The sequence below is a fragment of the Ranitomeya variabilis genome, chromosome 1 (assembly GCF_051348905.1).
Source record: "Ranitomeya variabilis isolate aRanVar5 chromosome 1, aRanVar5.hap1, whole genome shotgun sequence".
Classification (NCBI taxonomy): Eukaryota; Metazoa; Chordata; class Amphibia; order Anura; family Dendrobatidae; genus Ranitomeya; species Ranitomeya variabilis.
Genome location: NC_135232.1, coordinates 16,899,733 through 16,925,774, shown reverse-complemented (window position 1 = coordinate 16,925,774; position 26,042 = coordinate 16,899,733). Strand labels below are relative to the sequence as shown.

Below are 26,042 nucleotides of genomic sequence, written 5' to 3'. Positions count from 1 at the left end.
TCCTCACTGTCTTCTGGATGCAGGCGGTACAGAGACTTTTCTGTCAGTCCACTATTAGCGCGGTTTTACATAGCGCACATTCCCTGTTCTTCTTTGCGGTACCTTTTTTAGGCCTTCCCTAATCGTTAAACATGAACAAGGGAGCATATTAAAATGATGACATTCACAAAGATCACTAACCACCTGCTGTCACATTAAGGGTACCGGATTTGGAGGCTGTTGTGGGATACCTGAAGCATCCTTTTTGGACACCAATGAGTCTAGAGACATCCTGCTCCTCTGACTGGGAAGTTTGCAGCTTCTGCCATGTGAACGACTGACCCCTTTGCTGCGGATCGTACGGCTGCTGCTGATCCTCCATGGCACTTCAGGAATGAGAGCTGGAGCGTGAGTGCTCCATTTATAGTCAGTCCCTAATTTTTGAGGGATCTACAGTGCCTCTTTCCTGGTCCCTCCAGATTCTGTCCCCTCTGTGAGATACAATCAGGATGCACAATTCCCCGGCGTGCCCCGGTCGGTGATACCAGCATAGTGACCCACCATCTTCCCCGGCACTCCCCCTCTGACGTCACTCAGGCACGCTCAATCCCAGTGTGCCTTTGGCCTGTGACATCAGCGGAACGCAACAGAACTTCCTGCATGGCCGCCTCCAGCATCTCACAGCGCGGAAGGGAGAGGGCGGAGCGGCGATCCAAGACATGGTCAGCATCTCTGAACCTCACGCCTGAACATACAGCAGAGCCCACCGTGGACCCATGGACGGCGATTCCAGAACCTTGAAGGCCGTCGCCAAATGTATACTGCCCGCTTTTCCGGATGCCAGGACAGGGCTGGGTAAGCTTTTCTTCCATCTTCACCACCATATCTCAGCACAAGGTTCCCATCAAGGACAGGAAACTGATGCAGGGCAGAGGTGCCACTCTTATTTCAGTAGGTTTTCTGTCTTTGGTGGGTGGATCCTTCTCTCAGACGTGCTGTCATGGGTGACGGGAAAAACTATGTTAGATTTAGTCGCTATTTTTCAAAACCCAGATTTTTTTTTTTCCCTTTGATCGAGCTGTTTAAGGGCTCATTTGTTCCGCAATTCTGGCATGTATATAAAGTCCTTTACTGGAAGCTTACAACATCATAAGCTGCAGCCAATAGGACACACAATTATATATTCAATGTATCATAAGTTACATACTGTTCTGGCATGGATTCCCAATATACTGCAATAGGGAGGACAGTGCAGGAAAAAGAGGAGTCAGGAAAGTAGGAGACAGCCAGATTCTTATATACAGCCCTCTCACCTGTCTCTCTTGTTACTTCTTCCATCTTTTCTCTCTCCCGCCCTTTTCTTTCCTTCTGACTGCTTCTGCCTGGCGATTTCTGTCTCTGTCACCCTCAGTTAGAAAACCAGGGGTGCTGAGATAAGAAGAGGCTGCTTACACTGCATCTGATCTAATACTTGAGATATTGGAGGTGCGGAAGTAAGAACTGCTGTCCTCCGTTTATCTGATCTCATACTGGAGAAAACGGGTCCGGAGGTAAGAAGCGGCTGCTCACACTACTGTCCTCCCTGTCTATCTGATCTAAACTGGAGATACCAGTGGTGCTGAGGTAAGAAGAGGCTGCTCACACTGTTGTCCTCCATGTCTTTCTGATCTTATACCGGAGAAACTAGGGGTGCTGAGTGTTGTGAATTCTGCTCTTGGGCTCCCTCCGGTGGTTGTTGGTGGTAGTGCAGTTGTCTTGGGGTTGTAATCCGGGCAGGTGTTTCTGCTGATTGCAGCTCTATTAGGTATTTAGGTGTGCAGGATCCATGAGTCCATGCCAGTTGTCCATTGTACTTGGAGGGATTGCATCTCTCTCTGGCTCCTCATGCCCTGCTGCCAATTCATCTAAGGTAAGTGTCTGTTTTTTTGTCTCTGTGCACACATGCAGTGTGCTTTGCAATTCAGTACAATTCATTGTGTTTTTTTCCAGTTTAGACTTTGTTTGGATTTTTCAGTCATGCTGGATTCTCAGGAGATGCAGATATACTTTCTATGTCTTTAGTTAGATGTAGAATATTTGTATTATCTGCTGTGGATATTTTTAGGATTTTAATACTGACCGCTTAGAATTCTGTCCTATCCTATCCTTTTCTATTTAGCTAGAAGTGCCTCTTTTGCTAAATCCTGTTTTTCTGCCTGCGTGTGTTTTTCCTCTTATACTCACAGTCAATATTTGTGGGGGGCTGCCTATCCTTTGGGGTTCTGCTCTGAGGCAAGATAGAATTCCCATTTCCACCTATAGGGGTATTTAGTCCTCCGGCTGTGTCGAGGTGTCTAGGATTGTTAGGCACACCCCACGGCTACTTCTAGTTGCGGTGTTAGTTTAGGGTTTGCGGTCAGTATAGGTACCACCTACTCCTGAGAAAGTCTCTCTTGCAGCTCTAAGGTCACCGGATCATAACAGTACAACTGGCCAACAATGAGTTAAATGCATCTCAGAAGGGAAGAAAGAGCCTTTTTTTTTCTGTAGCCTGCTTTGTCTTTTCTTCCCTCTTTTCCTCTGGGTGACTGAGGAGTCTTGTGCTAGCATGGATGTTCAGGGATTAGTTTCTCGTATAGACCAGCTTGCTGCTAAGGTACAGGGTATTTCGGATTATATTGTTCAGACTCCACTTTTAGAACCTAGGATTCCTACTCCTGATTTGTTTTTTGGGGACAGGTCCAAATTTTTGAGTTTTAAAAACAATTGTAAACTGTTTTTTTGCTCTGAAGCCTCGTTCCTCTGGTGATCCCATTCAGCAGGTTAAAATTGTCATCTCCCTGCTGCGTGGCGACCCTCAGGATTGGGCATTTTCCCTGGAATCTGGGAATCCGGCCTTGCTTAATGTAGATGCCTTTTTTCAGGCTCTAGGATTATTATATGATGAACCAAATTCTGTGGATCAAGCGGAGAAGACCTTGTTGGCCCTGTCTCAGGGTCAAGAAGCGGCAGAATTGTATTGTAAGAAATTTAGAAAATGGTCTGTGCTGACTAAATGGAATGAGGATGCTTTGGTGGCAATTTTCAGAAAGGGTCTTTCTGAATTTGTTAAAGATGTTATGGTGGGGTTTCCTACGCCTGTTGGCCTGAGTGATTCTATGTCTCTGGCCATTCAGTTTGATCGGCGCTTGCGGGAGCGCAGAACTGTGCGCGCTGTGGCGTTGTCCTCAGAGCAGATGCCTGAGCCTATGCAGTGTGATAGGATTCTGTCTAGAACGGAACAACAAGGATTCAGACGTCAGAATAGGTTGTGTTTTTATTGTGGCGATGCTTCTCATGTCATTTCAGTCTGCCCAAAGCGTACAAAGAGAATCGCTAGTTCAGTTACCATCGGAACTGTACAACCTAAATTTCTGTTATCTGTGACCTTGATCTGCTCATTGTCGTCATTTTCTGTCATGGCGTTTGTGGATTCAGGCGCCGCTTTGAACTTAATGGACTTTGAATTTGCCAGGCGTTGTGGTTTCCCCTTGCAGTCTTTGCAGAACCCTATTCCTTTAAGGGGCATTGATGCTACACCTTTGGCTAAAAATAAACCCCAGTTTCGGACACAGGTGACCATGTGCATGGCGCCAGCCCATCAGGAAGATTGTCGTTTTCTGGTGTTGCATAATTTGCATGATGCTATTGTGCTGGGTTTTCCATGGTTGCAGATACATAATCCTGTGTTGGATTGGAAGTCTATGTCTGTGACTAGTTGGGGTTGTCAGGGGGTTCATAATGACGTTCCTGTGATGTCAATCTCCTCTTCCTCTTCTGAAGTTCCAGAGTTTTTGTCTGATTTTCAGGATGTATTCGATGAGCCCAAGTCCAGTTCCCTTCCACCGCATAGGGACTGTGATTGTGCTATTGACTTGATTCCAGGCTGTAAGTTTCCTAAGGGCCGACTTTTCAACCTATCTGTGCCGGAACATACCGCCATGCGGAGTTATGTTAAGGAGTCTTTGGAGAAAGGGCATATTCGGCCATCTTCTTCACCGTTGGGAGCGGGATTTTTTTTTGTTGCTAAGAAGGATGGCTCCTTGAGACCCTGTATTGATTATCGCCTCTTGAATAAGATCACGGTCAAGTTTCAATACCCTTTACCTTTGCTTTCCGATTTGTTTGCCAGGATAAAGGGGGCTAGTTGGTTTACTAAAATTGACCTTCGGGGGGGCATATAATCTTGTTCGTATTAAGCAGGGTGACGAATGGAAAACTGTGTTTAATACGCCCGAAGGCCATTTTGAATACCTTGTGATGCCATTCGGGCTCTCTAATGCTCCATCTGTTTTTCAGTCCTTCATGCATGATATCTTCCGGAATTATCATGATAAATTCATGATTGTATATTTGGATGACATCTTAATTTTTTCCGATGATTGGGAGTCTCATGTGAAACAGGTCAGGATGATATTTCAGATCCTTTGTGATAATACTTTGTTTGTGAAGGCGTCTAAGTGTCTTTTTGGAGTGCAGAAGGTTTCTTTTTTGGGCTTTATTTTTTCTCCCTCATCTATAGAGATGGATCCGGTTAAGGTTCAGGCCATTCATGATTGGATTCAGCCCACATCCGTGAAGAGCCTTCAGAAATTTTTGGGCTTTGCTAATTTTTATCGCCGTTTCATTGCTAACTTCTCCAGTGTGGTTAAACCACTGACTGATTTGATGAAGAAGGGCGCTGATGTGACGAATTGGTCCTCTGCGGCTGTCTCTGCCTTTCAGGAGCTTAAACGCCGATTTACTTCTGGTGTTGCGTCAGCCAGATGTTTCTCTTCCGTTTCAGGTTGAGGTTGACGCTTCTGAGATTGGGGCAGGGGCCGTTTTGTCTCAGAGGAATTCTGATGGTTCCTTGATGAAACCGTGAGCCTTCTTTTCCCGTAAGTTTTCGTCTGCTGAACGCAATTATGATGTCGGCAATCGGGAGTTGTTGGCTATGAAGTGGGCGTTTGAGGAATGGCGACATTGGCTTGAGGGAGCCAAGCACCGTATTGTGGTCTTGACCGATCATAAAAATCTGATTTACCTCGAATCTGCCAGGCGGCTGAATCCTAGACAGGCTCGATGGTCCCTGTTTTTCTCCCATTTTGATTTCGTGGTTTCGTATCTTCCGGGTTCTAAGAATATTAAGGCTGATGCCCTCTCTAGGAGTTTTTTGCCTGATTCTCCTGAGGTACTTGAGCCGGTCGGCGTTCTGAAGGAAGGGGTGGTCCTTTCTGCCATTTCCCCTGATTTGCGACGGGTTCTGCAGGAATTTCAGGCTGACAAACCTGACCGCTGTCCAGTGGGGAAACTGTTTGTTCCTGATAGATGGACTAGTAGAGTGATTTCAGAGGTTCACTGTTCTGTGTTGGCTGGTCATCCTGGTATTTTTGGTACCAGAGATTTGGTTGGTAGGTCTTTTTGGTGGCCTTCTTTGTCGCGGGATGTGCGTTCTTTTGTGCAGTCCTGTGGGACTTGTGCGCGGGCTAAGCCTTGTTGTTCCCGCGCTAGTGGGTTGCTTTTGCCGGTCCCTGAGAGGCCCTGGACGCATATTTCTATGGATTTTATTTCAGATCTTCCGGTTTCCCAGAGGATGTCGGTTATCTGGGTGGTTTGTGACCGGTTTTCTAAGATGGTTCATTTGGTGCCTTTGCCTAAATTGCCTTCCTCTTCTGATTTGGTTCCGTTGTTTTTTCAGCATGTGGTTCGTTTGCATGGTATTCCGGAGAATATTGTGTCCGACAGAGGTTCCCAGTTTGTTTCTAGGTTTTGGCGGGCCTTTTGTGCTAGGCTGGGCATTGATTTGTCTTTTTCTTCCGCATTTCATCCTCAGACAAATGGCCAGACCGAGCGAACTAATCAGACTTTGGAAACTTATTTGAGATGCTTTGTGTCTGCTGATCAGGATGATTGGGTGGCTTTCTTGCCATTGGCCGAGTTTGCCCTTAATAATCGGGCTAGTTCGGCTACTTTGGTTTCGCCCTTCTTTTGTAATTTTGGTTTTCATCCTCGTTTTTCTTCGGGGCAAGTTGAACCTTCTGATTGTCCTGGTGTGGATTCTGTGGTTGACAGGTTGCAGCAGATTTGGGCTCATGTGGTGGACAATTTGGTGTTGTCTCAGGAAGAGGCTCAGCGTTTTGCTAACCATCGTCGGTGTGTTGGTTCCCGGCTTCGGGTTGGGGATTTGGTCTGGTTGTCTTCCCGTCATGTTCCTATGAAGGTTTCTTCCCCTAAGTTTAAGCCTCGGTTTATTGGTCCTTATAGGATTTCTGAGATTATCAATCCGGTGTCTTTTCGTTTGGCCCTTCCGGCCTCTTTTGCCATCCATAATGTTTTCCATAGATCTTTATTGCAGAAATATGTGGTGCCCGTTGTTCCCTCGGTTGATCCTCCTGCTCCTGTGTTGGTTGATGGGGAGTTGGAGTATGTGGTTGAGAAGATTTTGGATTCTCGCTTTTCGAGGCGGAGGCTTCAGTACCTTGTCAAATGGAAGGGTTATGGCCAGGAGGATAATTCTTGGGTTTTTGCCTCTGATGTCCATGCTGCTGATTTGGTCCGTGCCTTTCATCTGGCTCGTCCTGATCGGCCTGGGGGCTCTGGTGAGGGTTCGGTAACCCCTCTTCAAGGGGGGGGTACTGTTGTGAATTCTGCTCTTGGGCTCCCTCCGGTGGTTGTTGGTGGTAGTGCAGTTGTCTTGGGGTTGTAATCCGGGCAGGTGTTTCTGCTGATTGCAGCTCTATTAGGTATTTAGGTGTGCAGGATCCATGAGTCCATGCCAGTTGTCCATTGTACTTGGAGGGATTGCATCTCTCTCTGGCTCCTCATGCCCTGCTGCCAATTCATCTAAGATAAGTGTCTGGTTTTTTGTCTCTGTGCACACATGCAGTGTGCTTTGCAATTCAGTACAATTCATTGTGTTTTTGTCCAGCTTAGACTTTGTTTGGATTTTTCAGTCATGCTGGATTCTCAGGAGATGCAGATATACTTTCTATGTCTTTAGTTAGATGTAGAATATTTGTATTATCTGCTGTGGATATTTTTAGGATTTTAATACTGACCGCTTAGAATTCTGTCCTATCCTTTTCTATTTAGCTAGAAGTGCCTCTTTTGCTAAATCCTGTTTTTCTGCCTGCGTGTGTTTTTCCTCTTATACTCACAGTCAATATTTGTGGGGGGCTGCCTATCCTTTGGGGTTCTGCTCTGAGGCAAGATAGAATTCCCATTTCCATCTATAGGGGTATTTAGTCCTCCGGCTGTGTCGAGGTGTCTAGGACGTGTTAGGTACATCCCACGGCTACTTCTAGTTGCGGTGTTAGTTTAGGGTTTGTGGTCAGTACAGGTACCACCTACTCCTGAGAAAGTCTCTCTTGCGGCTCCAAGGTCACCGGATCATAACAGCTGAGGTCAGAAGAGTCTGCTCACACTGCTGTCCTCCCTGTCTATCTGATCCTATACCGGAGAAACTAGGGGTGCTGAGGTAAGAAGACTCTGCTTACAGTGCTGTCCTCCCTGTCTATCTGATCTTATACCGGAGAAACTAGGGGTGCTGAGGTCAGAAGAGTCTGCTCACAGTGCTGTCCACCCTGTCTATCTGATCTTATACTGGAGAAACTAGGGGTGGTGAGGTAAGAAGAGTCTGCTTACAGTGCTGTCCATCCTGTCTATCTGATCTTATACTGGAGATACTAGGGGTGCTGAGGTAAGAAGAGTCTGCTCACACTGCTGTCCTCCCTGTCTATCTGATCTTATACTGGAGATACTAGGGGTGCTGAGCTAAGAAGAGTCTGCTCACACTGCTGTCCTCCCTGTCTATCTGATCTTATACTGGAGATACTAGGGGTGCTGAGCTAAGAAGAGGCTGCTCACACTGCTGTCCTCCCTGTCTATCTGATCTTATACTGGAGATACTAGTGGTGCTGAGGTAAGAAGAGGCTGCTCACACTGCTGTCCTCCCTGTCTATCTGATCTTATAATGGAGATACTAGGGGTGCTGAGCTAAGAGGCTGCTCACACTGCTGTCCTCCCTGTCTATCTGATCTTATACTGGAGATACTAGGGGTGCTGAGCTAAGAAGAGGCTGCTCACACTGCTGTCCTCCCTGTCTATCTGATCTTATACTGGAGATACTAGTGGTGCTGAGGTAAGAAGAGGCTGCTCACACTGCTGTCCTCCCTGTCTATCTGATCTTATAATGGAGATACTAGGGGTGCTGAGCTAAGAGGCTGCTCACACTGCTGTCCTCCCTGTCTATCTGATCTTATAATGGAGATACTAGGGGTGCTGAGCTAAGAGGCTGCTCACACTGCTGTCCTCCCTGTCTATCTGATCTTATACTGGAGATACTAGTGGTGCTGAGGTAAGAATAGGCTGCTCACACTGCTGTCCTCCCTGTCTATCTGATCTTATACTGGAGATACTAGGGGTGCTGAGGTAAGAATAGGCTGCTCACACTGCTGTCCTCCATGTCTATCTGATTTTATAATGGAGATACTAGGGGTGCTGAGCTAAGAAGAGGCTGCACACGCTGCCCTCACTGTCTATCTGATCTTATACTGGAGATACTAGGGGTGCTGAGGTAAGAATAGGCTGCTCACACTGCTGTCCTCCATGTCTATCTGATATTATAATGGAGATACCAGAGGTGGTGAGGTAAGAATAGGCTGCTCACACTGCTGTCCTCCATGTCTATCTGATCTTATACTGGAGATACCAGGGGTAAGGATGTAAGAAGAGGCTACTCACACTGCCTTATCCATGTCTATCTAACCGGAGATACCAGAGGTGTAGAGGTAAGTTGAAGTTGCTCACACTGATGTCAACCTTGTCTGTCTGATCTGTCCACAACTCAGACATCAAGCCTCCTGATGAACCTACAAGATGGAGAAACTCATCGCCAACTTCCGCAGCTAGGCAGGACCAGTCTACCTATTTATCTAGAGTTTCTCAGGTTTATTTTAGTGCGACCTTGGACATTTTTTCCATCCAGTATTCCTGACCTATATCCCTGATCTACAAGTCCATTTGGTTTACTCTCCATTCTATCTTTGGTTAGTCTGACATTATTAAATATGTATACAACAGATGTAGGTTACCTGGATTATTCTGGATACGTACACTGTATCTATCTATTGTATTCTGGACAGATCTGCATTACTGAGTATATATATCTATATATATAATTGTCTAAGGGTTTTTCCGTCTGTCTGTCTTTCTGTCTGTCTGTCTTGGAAATCCCGCCTCTCTGATTGGTCGAGGCCGCCGGGCCTCGACCAATCAGAGATGGGCACAGCATGGCGACGATGATGTCATAATGGAAATCCAGCGTCTCTGATTGGTCGAGGCCGCCAGGCCTCGACCAATCAGCGACGGGCACAGTGTCGACGTAGATGTCATAATGGTTGCCATGGCGACGATGATGTCATAAAGGTTGCCTCGACCAATCAGCGACGGGCACAGTCTGCCGCGAATTCTGGAATCATCATTGTCCATATACTACGGGGACATGCATATTCTAGAATACCCGATGCATTAGAATCGGGCCACAGTCTAGTGTATATATCTAATATATAAAGCTGAATGTGTGTGTGTGTGTATGTATGTATGTATGTATGTATGTCCGGGATTGGCATCTGAACCGTAGCAGCTACAGCCACAAAATTTTGCACAGTCACACGTCTGGACCCCGAGAGCGTCATAGGCTATGTTGTGAGGTGAAATTTTAACCCCGCGCTTTCCAATTCACCAAACAATTTTGCCCCTATCTACATAATGGGGAAAAAGTGAAAGGAAAAGTGTTGGAGGCGTCGCAGCTACAGGCACAAAATTTTGCACAGTCACACGTCTGGACCCTGAGAGCGTCAAAGCTATATTGTGAGGTGAAATTTTAACCCCGCGCTTTCCAATTCACCAAACAATTTTGCCCCTATCTACATAATGGGGAAAAAATGAAAGGAAAAGTGTTGGAGGCAAATTAACAGCTGCCAGATGTGAACAAGGGGGACTTAAAGAATGACAGCGATGGCACCAAAGAGTATATACTGTACAGTTGCTAAGGTGGGGCCCCAACATGGGATAATCACACCACCACGGGGATATGAACACACACACAAAATGCGCCACACACTACCACGTGCTCGAACACATATACCACCCTCAGTGCACATTTCACCACACATACACCAACCTCGCCACATAAAAGTAGAAACACAAAAGTCGCCGCTCAAAACTCGCCACGCGCAAAACTCTCCACATGCAAAACTCGCCACACGTGCAAAACTCGCCACACGCAAAACTTGCACACGCAGAAAAATTGCCACACGCAGAAAAATTGCCACATGCACAAAAGTTGCAACACATGCAAAAGTTGCCTCACACAAAACTTGCACATACTCAAAAGGCACCACACATAAAACTCGCCACGCGCAAAACTCGCCATGCGCAAAACTTGCTGCACACAACTTGCTACACTAACCTGTCACATGCAACTCGACACACAAAAAGTTGCTACACGCATGTCGCCACACAAAACTCATCTCACAAAAGTCCCTACATGCATGTCGCCACACGCAACTCAACACACACAACTTGACACACGAAACTCGCCCTAAAACACACACAAGTCTGGTATCCTTCAAAAATAAAAATCTGATTAATAAGCAGACAAACTACAAGAGCAACAAATGTACCATATAGGAATCCGGCAGCTGTCAGTCACATGACCAGTCTATTATGTGTATGTGTGAGCTAATATATACTGCCAGGGGGTGGGCTTACTGTTGGCTGGGGATTTATCAGGCTGCCATTTTAGCTTACAAATACTGAGGTAAAAATACTGACCAAATAACGTGTGAACGAGGGCTAATACAGGAGGAGATGGCATACAGCTATATACTATATACAGGAGATGACACACAGGTATATACTATTTACAGGGGAGATGACACACAGGTATATACTATATACAGGAGGAGATGACACACAGATATATACTATATACAGGAGAGATGACACACAGGTATATACTATATAGAGGAGGAGATGACATACAGGTACATACTACATACAGGAGGAGATGACATACAGGTATATACTATATACAGGAGGAGATGACACACAGGTATATACTATATACAGGAGCAGATTACCTACAGGTATATAGTATATACAGGAGGAGATGACACAGGTATATGCTATGTATAGGAGGAGATGACATACAGGTATATACTATATACAGGAGATGACACACAGATATATACTATATATAGGTGAGATGACACACAGGTATATACTATATACAGGAGATTACATACAGGTATATCTAATATATAAAGCTGAATGTGTGTATGTATGTATGTGTGTATGTCCGGGATTGGCATCTGTACCGTCGCAGCTACAGCCACAAAATTTTGCACAGTCACACGTCTGGACCCCGAGAGCGTCATAGGCTATGTTGTGAGGTGAAATTTTAACCCCGCGCGTTCCAATTCACCAAACAATTTTGCTCCTATCTACATAATGGGGAAAAAGTGAAGGGAAAAGTGTTGGAGGAAAATTGACAGCTGCCAGATGTGAACAATGAGGACTTAAAGAATGAGAGCGATGGCGACAAAGAGTATATACCGTACAGTTGCTAAGGTGGGGCCCCGACATGGGATACTCACCACACACGGGGATATGAACACAAACACAAAATGCGCCACACACTACCACGTGCTTGAACACATATACCACCCTCAGCACACATTTCACCACACACACACACCAACCTCGCCACATAAAAGTCGAAACACAAAAGTCACCACTCAAAACTCGCTACATGCAAAACTCGCCATATGCAAAACTAGGCTCACGCAAAACTCGCCACACGTGCAAAACTCACCTCATGGAAAACTCACCTCATGCAAAACTTGCACACACAGAAAAATTGCCACATGTACAAAAGTTGCACCACATGCAAAAGTTGCCTCACACAAAACTTGCACATACTCAAAATGCACCACACATAAAACTCGCCACGCGCAAAACTCGCCATGCACAAATCTTGCTGCACACAACTTGCTACACTAACCTGTCACATGCAACTCAACACACAAAATGTTGCTACACGCATGTCGCCACACAAAACTCATCTCACAAAAGTCGCTACATGCATGTCGCCACACGCAACTCAACACACACAACTTGACACATAAAACTCGCCCTAAAACACACACAAGTCTGGTATTGTCCTTCAAAAATAAAAATCTGATTAATAAGCAAACTACAAGAGCAACAAATGTACCATATAGGAAATACGGCAGCTGTCAGTCACATGACCTGTCTATTATGTGTATGTGTGAGCTAATATATACTGCCAGGGGGGAGGGCTTCCTGTTGGCTGGGGATTTATCAGGCTGCCAATAGCAACCAATCACAGCTCAGCTTCTATTTTGCTACAGTTAATTAACCTGAGCTCTGATTGGTTAATATAGGCAACAAAGACATTCTCAGTATAACAAAGCTAATATATGTTGTGAAATGCTTCTATTTGCTTAGTTTTTGCCTTTTAATAATTACATTTCTATCTATTTGTTTTGTGGTTTTTGTGTGCAGAATAAATTTTTGTTAACACATTCTATTTTGCTAACAGCAGTCATTAACCCGGGCGAAGCCGGGTAGTACAGCTAGTCTAATATATAAAGCTGAATGTGTGTGTGTGTGTATGTATGTATGTATGTATGTATGTCCGGGATTGGCATCTGAACCGTAGCAGCTACAGCCACAAAATTTTGCACAGTCACACGTCTGGACCCCGAGAGCGTCATAGGCTATGTTGTGAGGTGAAATTTTAACCCCGCGCTTTCCAATTCACCAAACAATTTTGCCCCTATCTACATAATGGGGAAAAAGTGAAAGGAAAAGTGTTGGAGGCGTCGCAGCTACAGGCACAAAATTTTGCACAGTCACACGTCTGGACCCTGAGAGCGTCAAAGCTATATTGTGAGGTGAAATTTTAACCCCGCGCTTTCCAATTCACCAAACAATTTTGCCCCTATCTACATAATGGGGAAAAAATGAAAGGAAAAGTGTTGGAGGCAAATTAACAGCTGCCAGATGTGAACAAGGGGGACTTAAAGAATGACAGCGATGGCACCAAAGAGTATATACTGTACAGTTGCTAAGGTGGGGCCCCAACATGGGATAATCACACCACCACGGGGATATGAACACACACACAAAATGCGCCACACACTACCACGTGCTCGAACACATATACCACCCTCAGTGCACATTTCACCACACATACACCAACCTCGCCACATAAAAGTAGAAACACAAAAGTCGCCGCTCAAAACTCGCCACGCGCAAAACTCTCCACATGCAAAACTCGCCACACGTGCAAAACTCGCCACACGCAAAACTTGCACACGCAGAAAAATTGCCACACGCAGAAAAATTGCCACATGCACAAAAGTTGCAACACATGCAAAAGTTGCCTCACACAAAACTTGCACATACTCAAAAGGCACCACACATAAAACTCGCCACGCGCAAAACTCGCCATGCGCAAAACTTGCTGCACACAACTTGCTACACTAACCTGTCACATGCAACTCGACACACAAAAAGTTGCTACACGCATGTCGCCACACAAAACTCATCTCACAAAAGTCCCTACATGCATGTCGCCACACGCAACTCAACACACACAACTTGACACACGAAACTCGCCCTAAAACACACACAAGTCTGGTATCCTTCAAAAATAAAAATCTGATTAATAAGCAGACAAACTACAAGAGCAACAAATGTACCATATAGGAATCCGGCAGCTGTCAGTCACATGACCAGTCTATTATGTGTATGTGTGAGCTAATATATACTGCCAGGGGGTGGGCTTACTGTTGGCTGGGGATTTATCAGGCTGCCATTTTAGCTTACAAATACTGAGGTAAAAATACTGACCAAATAACGTGTGAACGAGGGCTAATACAGGAGGAGATGACATACAGCTATATACTATATACAGGAGATGACACACAGGTATATACTATTTACAGGGGAGATGACACACAGGTATATACTATATACAGGAGGAGATGACACACAGATATATACTATATACAGGAGAGATGACACACAGGTATATACTATATAGAGGAGGAGATGACATACAGGTACATACTACATACAGGAGGAGATGACATACAGGTATATACTATATACAGGAGGAGATGACACACAGGTATATACTATATACAGGAGCAGATTACCTACAGGTATATAGTATATACAGGAGGAGATGACACAGGTATATGCTATGTATAGGAGGAGATGACATACAGGTATATACTATATACAGGAGATGACACACAGATATATACTATATATAGGTGAGATGACACACAGGTATATACTATATACAGGAGATTACATACAGGTATATCTAATATATAAAGCTGAATGTGTGTATGTATGTATGTGTGTATGTCCGGGATTGGCATCTGTACCGTCGCAGCTACAGCCACAAAATTTTGCACAGTCACACGTCTGGACCCCGAGAGCGTCATAGGCTATGTTGTGAGGTGAAATTTTAACCCCGCGCGTTCCAATTCACCAAACAATTTTGCTCCTATCTACATAATGGGGAAAAAGTGAAGGGAAAAGTGTTGGAGGAAAATTGACAGCTGCCAGATGTGAACAATGAGGACTTAAAGAATGAGAGCGATGGCGACAAAGAGTATATACCGTACAGTTGCTAAGGTGGGGCCCCGACATGGGATACTCACCACACACGGGGATATGAACACAAACACAAAATGCGCCACACACTACCACGTGCTTGAACACATATACCACCCTCAGCACACATTTCACCACACACACACACCAACCTCGCCACATAAAAGTCGAAACACAAAAGTCACCACTCAAAACTCGCTACATGCAAAACTCGCCATATGCAAAACTAGGCTCACGCAAAACTCGCCACACGTGCAAAACTCACCTCATGGAAAACTCACCTCATGCAAAACTTGCACACACAGAAAAATTGCCACATGTACAAAAGTTGCACCACATGCAAAAGTTGCCTCACACAAAACTTGCACATACTCAAAATGCACCACACATAAAACTCGCCACGCGCAAAACTCGCCATGCACAAATCTTGCTGCACACAACTTGCTACACTAACCTGTCACATGCAACTCAACACACAAAATGTTGCTACACGCATGTCGCCACACAAAACTCATCTCACAAAAGTCGCTACATGCATGTCGCCACACGCAACTCAACACACACAACTTGACACATAAAACTCGCCCTAAAACACACACAAGTCTGGTATTGTCCTTCAAAAATAAAAATCTGATTAATAAGCAAACTACAAGAGCAACAAATGTACCATATAGGAAATACGGCAGCTGTCAGTCACATGACCTGTCTATTATGTGTATGTGTGAGCTAATATATACTGCCAGGGGGGAGGGCTTCCTGTTGGCTGGGGATTTATCAGGCTGCCAATAGCAACCAATCACAGCTCAGCTTCTATTTTGCTACAGTTAATTAACCTGAGCTCTGATTGGTTAATATAGGCAACAAAGACATTCTCAGTATAACAAAGCTAATATATGTTGTGAAATGCTTCTATTTGCTTAGTTTTTGCCTTTTAATAATTACATTTCTATCTATTTGTTTTGTGGTTTTTGTGTGCAGAATAAATTTTTGTTAACACATTCTATTTTGCTAACAGCAGTCATTAACCCGGGCGAAGCCGGGTAGTACAGCTAGTATATATATATATATATATATATATATATATATATATATATATATATTGGGTGTAGGTCTACCAGATATACGGTCTTGCTTTCTACTCCTGTTGTGCATGTTTGTTTGTTTTTGAATAGTAACTAATAAATATTGTTTTAAGGGTTTAGATGTTCACTTTGTCCAGTAATTATTTAAAAACGTTACCCAACGTCATAAGAACCAGAGGATTTTAGGCTTTACAGGTCACATTGTTTTTATGGATTTTTTATCTTTAGTTCTTCATCCTCATTTCAGAAGTCACAATAATATTTTTCACTAAGCTGTGCAATTCTTCTGCTATTCAACCTATAAATGTAAGAAAATATTGACAACTGGGTGTTAGCATTCCCTTTGACAAACGGGCGTTTCCCCACATTTTCCAATCCTTTGCATGGAGAATGGTAACGCTCAATTATCATGTTATTCATAAATGTTGGACGAACGGCCGTGATTCTGTGCAGCAGTTCATTTTGTTGGTCACACAATTCTTTAATAAAAAAATTATTTCATCCTATTTATCAGTACATATTTTACAAATTCTTGGGACCTCAATGGGGGGTACCTTCTTTTGTGAATTCATTTATGTGCCATTGCGAAGAGAATTATTTATTCACTTTAGAGACTCTGATGGGTTCCCGATTTTTAGTCAATCCGTAAAGACAGTAAATCAGGGTTCATTTAAAAGGGATGTTCCAAAAACCACAATGTGGTCTTATAATAAAATACACAAAAATGTGTGATATTTTGACAGTAAAACGCTTCAGTAAATCTTTATTAAATTTTGCACGTGTCACGACTTTAAGAACGGCCCTTCAGGATTTATTTACCCGTCAGCTGCCATTGGAACTGATAAGTGTAGAGGGGCTGGATGTTATACGCTGTAGGGAGGCTATGGGGACGGATGTATGGAATCTGTTTGTATATACAATCTCGTGATCTGTTTATGTTAAAGCCATCCTCCACCTTAGAAAAGTGACTAAACATATTTCATGTACTGTCGCCGACCTGGTGTCCTCTGCTTGTCTCCTACTGAGCCCTGTGTTCTGGTCCTCCTACATCCCAGTTAATCATCGGTGCACAGTCAGACTTTCTGTACAGGAGCAGAGACTCACACACACAAAATCACACGATAGTCAATATTACATACCTGTGGAAACATCTCCCGGAATCTCCTCCTTCCCGTCACTCACACACGGCTGATCCTCCCTCGTCATCGCTTCTTCTGTCTCATCCTCCACTTTAATATTAATCACATCTTCCCCCTGATATATCAGATGTAACAATCAGCACAATACAAGAAACCATCAAAATCTGTGACACTTATGACCTCGATCAGAAATGTCCCCCCACATACAGATCTGGTACAGGGCTCAGCGCCGTCTACCTGATGTTCCTCCGGGATGTTGTGATTCTCCTCCGGACAGTCCTGGGGATACAGAGGACGGGGACATCTCTCTGGTGGATTTCTCCTCCTGGATCCATCTGTAGGAAAAGATTGTGTCATGTGATTAGGAGATGATATGAGTAGTTGGTGACCACAGAACAGACATGACAGTCTCCCCTCCTCACCCTGCTGATCAGCCCAAATATCCATTGTTTCTTCAGCTTCATCGATAACCTCAATCTTAATGTCAATGAGATCTTCAGCCTAAAAAGAAAAATGTAAGATGAGCTCAGGTCCCATCACTTCATGGTCAGATGTTGTGGAGGCTTCAGTGCCATCTACCTGATGATCCTCCGGGATGTTGTGATTCTCCTCCGGACAGTCCTGGGGATACAGAGGACGGGGACATCTCTCTGGTGGATTTCTCCTCCTGGATCCATCTGTGGAGACACACAGACTGAATACATGACCTGCCGTCTATCTGTCTATATATGAGACACGTCTCTCAGAACCAGTATGTCAAGGATAACCGCGGAGAGATCACGCAGATTCCACCAGTGCCACCAAAATGTCAGGGAAGAACACTCCGCAACCTCCATTTGTCAGGACAATTATTTAAAAGAAAACTAAGTTATGAATCTCCACGGCCTGTATGCACGGACACCACACAACCTTCATTGCTGAGCAAAAAGCATGTTGAAGAGAGTTTCAGGTTTGCTCAACAACATTTAGACAAGTCTGTGAAATGCTGGGAGAATATTGTCTGGTCAGACGTCGTCGCTGCACCTTGAGTGATCATCCTTTACATTGTTTAGGTCTTCGCCGTCCATCTAAAATATGTCCACGTCATACCTGGCAGCAGTCACTATCTTTGTCTTCCTTGTATTGAGTAGCAGTCTCATGTTGAAGCTTTCCCTCCTGACACTCTGTAATATGTCGTACATTCCATGTAGAGACTCCATTTTGGAAGGATTTCATGATGGACAGTTGATTTGTCGCACAAAAGTGAATAAATCTTCCTCCAGCCTTGTTTTATTCACCAAGTCCAAAGTTGCCAACACTGGTTCCATGTTTGCCGAGGCCCACTTTGGCATTGAAGTCTGCCATTATAATGAGTCAGTCTTGCTTTGTCTTGTAGATTTCCTTTTGAAGTTGATAGTATAACAGTTCAATGTCCTCCTCCTCGGCATCGCTTGTTGGCAAGTAGACTTGTATAATGTGACATGGATTGGCGCTCCTTGTAGGCGAAGGACATAATTGTCACTGACTTCAGGACAGTACCGGCCAATCTTTTTTTTGCTTCTTCTCATCATTGCCAGACAAGTGGACCCAATATTTGATTGACTGGAAATGTCCAGATTGAATCAATCTTACTTCGCTAATTCTGAGTAAGTCAAGTTCTGTTCTGTCCATTTCGCCTTTTACGATGTCTAGTTTGCTTTGGTTCATGGTTCGTACATTCCAAACTTTATGATATCTCTCCATCTTTGGATCTGCCCTTTCGACCATACTTGAGGCTTTGATCCTCACACGTCAGGAGCACTGATCATACTCAGGTGGACCATCGGCTCTTCCACAGTAGCTGGTTGAGCGTCTTCCTACACAGGGTGTAACTTCCACCACTATATCTAATACCATTTGTTGCCTTCTCCATCAAGTATTCTTGGCCATAATACGGCAGTAGATTGCCAGGCCGTTCTTCGGCGCAGTAATGCGCCTCTCGTGATGGAACGACACTGAATCAGCGTTGCATGTTATCAATTCAAACCGCCTGCTTATGTCTCTGAGCAATATGGTTAATCTGGCACCTTAACTGAAGCCTGTCCGCCTGGGGTGTCCCTTATAAAAGCAAACAAAAAAAAAAATATACAATACCACTTCTAATACACATTACAGACAAAAAAAATACCTCTATACAGTGCTAAAATATAAAGTGCTCAGATAATATGCACCCCAAAAAAACACAGCCAACTAATGCCAACATACAGTGCCCAAATATTAAGGATATTTTGTGCCCACATTTTACCAACCAAATAATATAAATTGGTGAAGAATACCAAATACCAACATAAAGAGCAAAAATAATACCAAATACAAATATACAGTGCTCAAATGATAACCAAATAAAGCTGACAAATAGTGTCCATATAACAGAAACCAAATACTGATAACCAGTGGTCAAATACCAAGTGCCAACATACAGTGCCAAAATAATGGCAAAATAGCAACCAAATATCACCAATCTATAGTGCCCGAATACTACAAACCAATTATTACTGATGTACAGAGTCCATGTAATAACACAAATTACCAATATAGAAAGCCAAATAATACCAACATACAATAGCCCCGTACACCAGAGAAGACGTCAGGTCCTAAACATCATTACAGCCACAGAAAATCCTCCTATAGTCGGTAGTGCGGCCTGTGGATTACATCTAAAGAAGCTTCCCCCCCGCAATGTATTGTGAGACAGACAGCAAAAGCACAAAAACATATCAAATACATCGTGCAGACAGAAGAAAAACCTCTATACAGTGATAAACAACTACCAATATACAGAGGTCAAATAACACCAACATACAGTGCTCAAATAATAAGCATCAAAAAAATCACAGTCAAATACACAAATAGCAAAGTACGAAGCCCAAATATGCACCAAAAATCCCACCCAATTAACCCTTTTACCCCCCCAAGATGGTTTGCACATTAATGACCAGGCCAAATTGTACAATTCTGACCACTGTCACTTTATGAGGTCATAACGCTGGAGCTTCAAGGGATCCCGGCGATTCCGAGATCATATTTTGTGACACATTGTACTTCATGATAGCGAGAAAATTTCTTCTTTATGACTTGCGTTTGTGAAAAAAACAAAACGAAAATTTGGCGACAATTTTTCAATTTTCAAACTTTGAATTCTTATACTCATAAATCACAGATATAAATAGTTTTTAAATAACATTTCCTAAACGTCTACTTTACATCGGCACAAATGAAATAAATATTGTTTTTTGTTAGGGAGTTATAAGGGTTAAAAATTGACCAGCGATTTCTCATTTTTACAAACAAAATTTACAAAACCATTCTTTTTTTTTTTGTAGGGAACACCTCACATATGAAGTGACTTTGAGGGCCCTATGTGACAGAAAAATACCCAGAAGTGACACCATTCTAAAAACTGCACCTCTCAAAAAAACATTCACGTTTATTAACACTTCAGGTGCTTCACAGGAATTTTTGGAATGTGGAAAAAAAAAAATGAACCTTTAACTTTTTTTTCTCAAAAAACTTTTCTTTAGACCTAATTTTTTTTTTTAATTTTCACAGGGGTAATAGGAAAAAACAGACACAAAATTTCTTGTGCAATTTCTCCTGAGTACGCTGATACCCCATATGAGGGGGAAATCTACTGTTTGGGCGCAAAGCAGGGCTCGGAAGGGAAGGAGCGCCGTTTGTCTGTTTGAATGCAAAATTTGCGGGAATAATTAGCGGATGCCATGTTGTGTTTGCAGAGCCCCTGATGTGCCTAAACAGTAAAATTCCCTCACAAGTGACCCCATATTGGAAACTAGACCCCTCAGGGAACTTATCTAGATTTGTTGTGAACACATTGAACCCCCAGGTGCTTCTATAATGTTGTGGCGGGAAAATTAAAAAAAAATAGATCCAGGCCTTTTACCTGCTTAATTAAGAATGACATAACGAAGGGATTGCCCACACCTGTCCATGAAATAGCCTGGGAGTCAATTGTCCAATTACTTTTGGTCCCTTTAATAACAGGGTGGCACATGTTAAAGAGCTGAAACTCCTAAACCCTTCATCCAATTTTAATGTGGATACCCTCAAATGAAAGCTGAAAGTCTGAACTTCAACTGCATCTGAATTGTTTTGTTTAAAATTCATTGTGGTAATGTCTATAACCAAAATTAGAAAAATGTTGTCTCTGGCTTCATGTTTTGGCTTTTTTAAGTAATAAAAACTATTTTATAGAAAAAATATATATTTTTGGATCGCTTTATTCTGACAGCTATAACTTTATTTTCATTCTCACCTCGTGGTGTAAGAGGTCGGAGCTCCTCCATCATCACATCCTGGTACCGATCCTGGTGTCCTTCTAGATACTCCCACTCCTCCATGGAGAGATAGACAGCGACGTCCTGACACCTTATAGGAACCTGACAACAGCGACATCATCACCCAGAATCCTCCAGTGCTGTATAATGTCCCAGCAGTCACCTCTCCGATCATCACCCAGAATCCTCCAGTGCTGTATAATGTCCCAGCAGTCACCTCTCCGCTCATCACCCAGAATCCTCCAGTCCTGTATAATGTCCCAGCAGTCACCTCTCCGATCATCACCCAGAATCCTCCAGTGCTGTATAATGTCCCAGCAGTCACCTCTCCGATCATCACCCAGAATCCTCCAGTCCTGTATAATGTCCCAGCAGTCACCTCTCCGCTCATCACCCAGAATCCTCCAGTCCTGTATAATGTCCCAGCAGTCACTTCTCCGCTCATCACCCAGAATCCTCCAGTGCTGTATAATGTCCCAGCAGTCACCTCTCCGCTCATCACCCAGAATCCTCCAGTGCTGTATAATGTCCCAGCTGTCACCTCTCCGCTCATCACCCAGAATCCTCCAGTGCTGTATAATATCCCAGCAGTCACCTCTCCCCTCATCACCCAGAATCCTCCAGTCCTGTATAATGTCCCAGCAGTCACCTCTCCGCTCATCACCCAGAATCCTCCAGTCTTCTATAATGTCCCAGCAGTCACCTCTCCGTTCATCACCCAGAATCCTCCAGTGCTGTATAATGTCCCAACAGTCACCTCTCCGCTCATCACCCAGAATCCTCCAGTGCTGTATAATGTCCCAGCAGTCACCTCTCCGCTCATCACCCAGAATCCTCCAGTGCTGTGTAATGTCCCAGCAGTCACTTCTCCGCTCATAACCCAGAATCCTCCAGTGCTGTATAATGTCCCAGCAGTCACCTCTCCTGTCATTACCCAGAATCCTCCAGTGCGGTCCTGTATAATGTCCCAGCAGTCACCTCTACGGTCATCACCCAGAATCCTCTAGTGCTGTATGTCCCAGCAGTCACCTCTCCGCTCATCACCCAGAATCCTCCAGTGCAGTCCTGTATAATGTCCCAGCAGTCACCTCTCCGCTCATCACCCAGAATCCTCCGGTGCTGTATAATGTCCCAGCAGTCACCTCTCCGTTCATCACCCAGAATCCTCCAGTGCTGTATAATGTCCCAGCAGTCACTTCTCCGCTCAGAACCCAGAATCCTCCAGTGCTGTATAATGTCCCAGCAGTCACCTCTCCGCTCATCACCCAGAATCCTCCAGTGCAGTCCTGTATAATGTCCCAGCAGTCACCTCTCCGCTCATCACCCAGAATCCTCCAGTGCAGTCCTGTATAATGTCCCAGCAGTCACCTCTCCGCTCATCACCCAGAATCCTCCAGTCCTGTATAATGTCCCAGCAATCACCTCTCCGGTCATCACCCAGAATCCTCCAGTGCTGTATAATGTCCCAGCAGTCACCTATCCGCTCATCTCCCAGAATCCTCCAGTCCTGTATAATGTCCCAGCAGTCACCTCTCCGCTCATCACCCAGAATCCTCCAGTGCTGTATAATGTCCCAGCAGTCACCTCTCCGCTCATCATCCAGAATCCTCCAGTGCTGTATAATGTCCCAGCAGTCACCTCTCCGCTCATCACCCAGAATCCTCCAGTGCTGTATAATGTCCCAGCAGTCACCTCTCTACTCATCCCCCAGAATCCTCCAGTCCTGTATAATGTCCCAGCAGTAGTGTTGAGCATTCCGATACCGCAAGTATCGGGTATCGGCCGATACTTGCGGTATCGGAATTCCGATACCGGGATTCCGATACTTGCCGCGTATCGGATACCGGAATCGGAAGTTCCCAGATTCAAAATGCACAAATTCAGCCAATGAGAATGATTTCAAGTGTGGGCACATCCTGTTCAGCATGGAGGGCATGAAACTACTGGCAAGGCTGTGATTGGCTGCTGAAATGATGTCATGATGCAGTTTAAAAGTCGCTGGCGCCATTTTGCGATCACTCTGCTGTGAATTCAGTTAGTGACAGGACGCTGTTTGCTGACTGAGGGACAGTTTAGAGATAGCGATTTGCTTCTTTGTGCTTTCCAAAGGCTAATTTAGCAACCGCTGTGTTCACCTACTATTCACCTTGCTTTTGCCTTGTAGCGCTGTTTTCACAGCGATCTGCAAGGTCTGTGTGTGTGTGTGTGTGTGTGTGTGTGAGTGCAGCCCACTCTCTAGTCTGAGTGCAGCCACATAGGCCATCCATAGCTGGTTGTATTCAGTTCAGGGAGGGTGGTTCATTGCCTCATACTGTCCTTTTTTTTTTTTTTTTTTCCAAGTAGTGTAGTCTGCTGCTAATTTATTCAAAAAAATCCTATTAGTGTCTTTCCACCCGTCTCCAGCTAACTTGTGGAAAAACACTACATAGGATAACAGAGGAGGGTTTTTGGGCCTTGCAGCGCCGTTTACGTCTGTCTGCACGGTCTCCGTGTGACTGCAGCTCTATCTGTTGTCAGTTCAGCCCCCAAAAAATAAATAAATAATAAAGTTCACCAAACACACCAGTGACACCACTTAACATTTGTGTAGGCCACATTAGCTCATATTCAAGTCTAGTCCACACTTTAGAAAATTAGTGTTTCTTATACCTGTTAGGAGGAGTTGCTCAGGAATAAGCACACAAATCCGTTAGTACTTTTCTGCTTATCTTTATCAGTCAACCAAGATGAAGAAGGCAGTGAGTAAGGCACGTGGGCGTGGGCGCGGAGCAGGGAGGGGACGTGGGGATTCTGTGCCTGCTGCGGGCACCGGTGACTCATCAGCACCCACTTTCACCAGGCAACAGTCGTTCATGCGCAGCTTTGTCGCAGAGCGCCGTACACCGCTGCTGCGTGAAGAACAAATTGAAGCCGTTGTCGGATGGATGGCAGCTAATGCATCAACTTCAATTAGTGCCACATCCTCTCAGACACAGAGCACTGGAGAGCAGCCATCTGTCTCTTCACCACCTGCCAAATTGCCCAGGCAGACAGAGAGCCCAGGACAGGAGCCGTCTCTACTTCTGTTCTCTGAATCTCTTGGCTTGGAAACAGGGGGCCAGCCAAGCAGCATTGGAGAAATGGAAGAAGAGGCAGGGTGCAGTGATGCCCAACAGCTTTTTCTGTCTTCCTCTGAAGAGGCGGGTGGGCCAGTGGCTCCGTTCACCACATCGTAGGCCGCATCAGCTGATGATGACACTCAGGTGCCACTTACTGGTGCGTGCTCTGCTGCTGAGACTACCCAGGAGGAGCAGTTGGGGGCAGAGGGTAGTGTAGATGATGAGGTCCTTGACCCATCTTGGCGTGAGGGACAGGAAGGTGGTGGGAGCAGCTCTGAGGAAGAGATTCCCCGTACGGCCCAAAGAGGGAGAGGGAGGGGGAAGACTGCGGATCCTGCAGCCTCCGCTTTGGCAGCCGTTAGGAGCATGTCTCTTCCAAAACCCAAAAAGGGCGCTCCCAAGACTTGCAGTGCCTGGTCCTTTTTTGACACAGTTGCAGATGACATTTGCTATGTCAGATGCAAGGTGTGTCATCAAAAAGTCAAAAGAGGTCGAAATGTCAGCAACCTCAATACCTCCAACATGTGGAAACATGTGCGCAACAGGCACCCGGCGGAGTTAGAAAAACACACTGAAGAGCTAGGCCAACCAACAGCGGCAGCTACCACCTCTTCAGCTCGTGTTGCCTCTTCCTCTAGCTCACACGCAGCTGGTTCGGCTTCCTCCCAGGATCGCCGTGGAAGAACCTCTGGCCCTGTTGTCCAGAGACCCGCTGTAATTCCACCCGCAGCACCACTTTCCCAGTCATCCACACACTCCCAGCCCAGTCTACAGCCATCGGTAGTACAGGCATGGGAGAAAAGGCGGCCTTTCTCGTCAAACCACCCACGAGCACAGGCTCTGACTGCAGGCATTGCCAAACTTCTGTCACTGGAAATGCTGTCATTCAGGCTGGTGGAGACTGACAGCTTCCGTGACTTGATGTCATTGGCAGTCCCACAGTACAATGTGCCCAGCCGCTTTTACTTCAGCAGGCAAGCCGTCCCTGCCCTGCACAAGCATGTGGAGGGACACATAAAACACGCGCTACTGAATGCCGTCAGTAGCAAGGTCCACCTCACCACCGATGCGTGGACCAGTCAACATGGACAGGGGCGATACCTTTCCCTCACTGCCCATTGGGTTAATGTCGTTGAGCCGGGTACAGATCGTGCGAGTGGCGCAGGACGTGTCCTGCCCACTCCAAGGATTGCAGGAATCCATTCTGTACGCATTGACTCCTCCTCTTACACCAGTTCCTCAGAATCATCGCTGCAGGAGCCGTCACAGTCCACCTCCACATGGACCCGTGATGAACGTGTACCTGTTACGACCGACATGAGCACAGCCGTGGCCAAACGTCAACAGGCCGTCTTGAAATTAATTTATTTGGGGAATCGAAGCCACACAGCGCAGGAGCTCTGGAATGCCATCAAGCAGGAGAGCGATGTGTGGTTTGTGCCAGCGAATCTCCAGCCAGGCATGGTAGTGTGTGATAATGGCCGAAATCTGGTGGCAGCTCTGGGCCTCGGCAACCTCACTCACATCCCATGTCTGGCACATGTGCTCAATTTGGTCGTGCAGAGCTTTTTGAGGGACTATCCGGATCTTGATGCACTGCTGCACAAGGTCCGCCTAGAGTGTGCTCACTTGCGGCGTTCCAGCACGGCAAAAGCGCGCATTGCGGCTCTGCAGCGCCGACACCGCCTGCCGGAACATCGCATCATATGT

The 26,042-nt window shown here is 45.2% G+C and overlaps 1 protein-coding gene across 1 annotated transcript in view; it reads right to left on the bottom strand.

The window, feature by feature from the left end:
- The window catches only part of LOC143793497 (uncharacterized), a 300,046-nt gene that overhangs the window by 191,256 nt on the left and 82,748 nt on the right, over positions 1–26,042 (bottom strand). The window contains exons 6-8 of the mRNA XM_077280518.1: positions 17,501–17,598; positions 17,344–17,422; positions 17,159–17,256 (exon numbers count right to left, since the gene is read on the bottom strand). Of these exons, the coding sequence (XP_077136633.1) occupies positions 17,159–17,256; positions 17,344–17,422; positions 17,501–17,598 (275 nt within the window). The remainder of the gene's footprint in view (positions 1–17,158; positions 17,257–17,343; positions 17,423–17,500; positions 17,599–26,042) is intronic.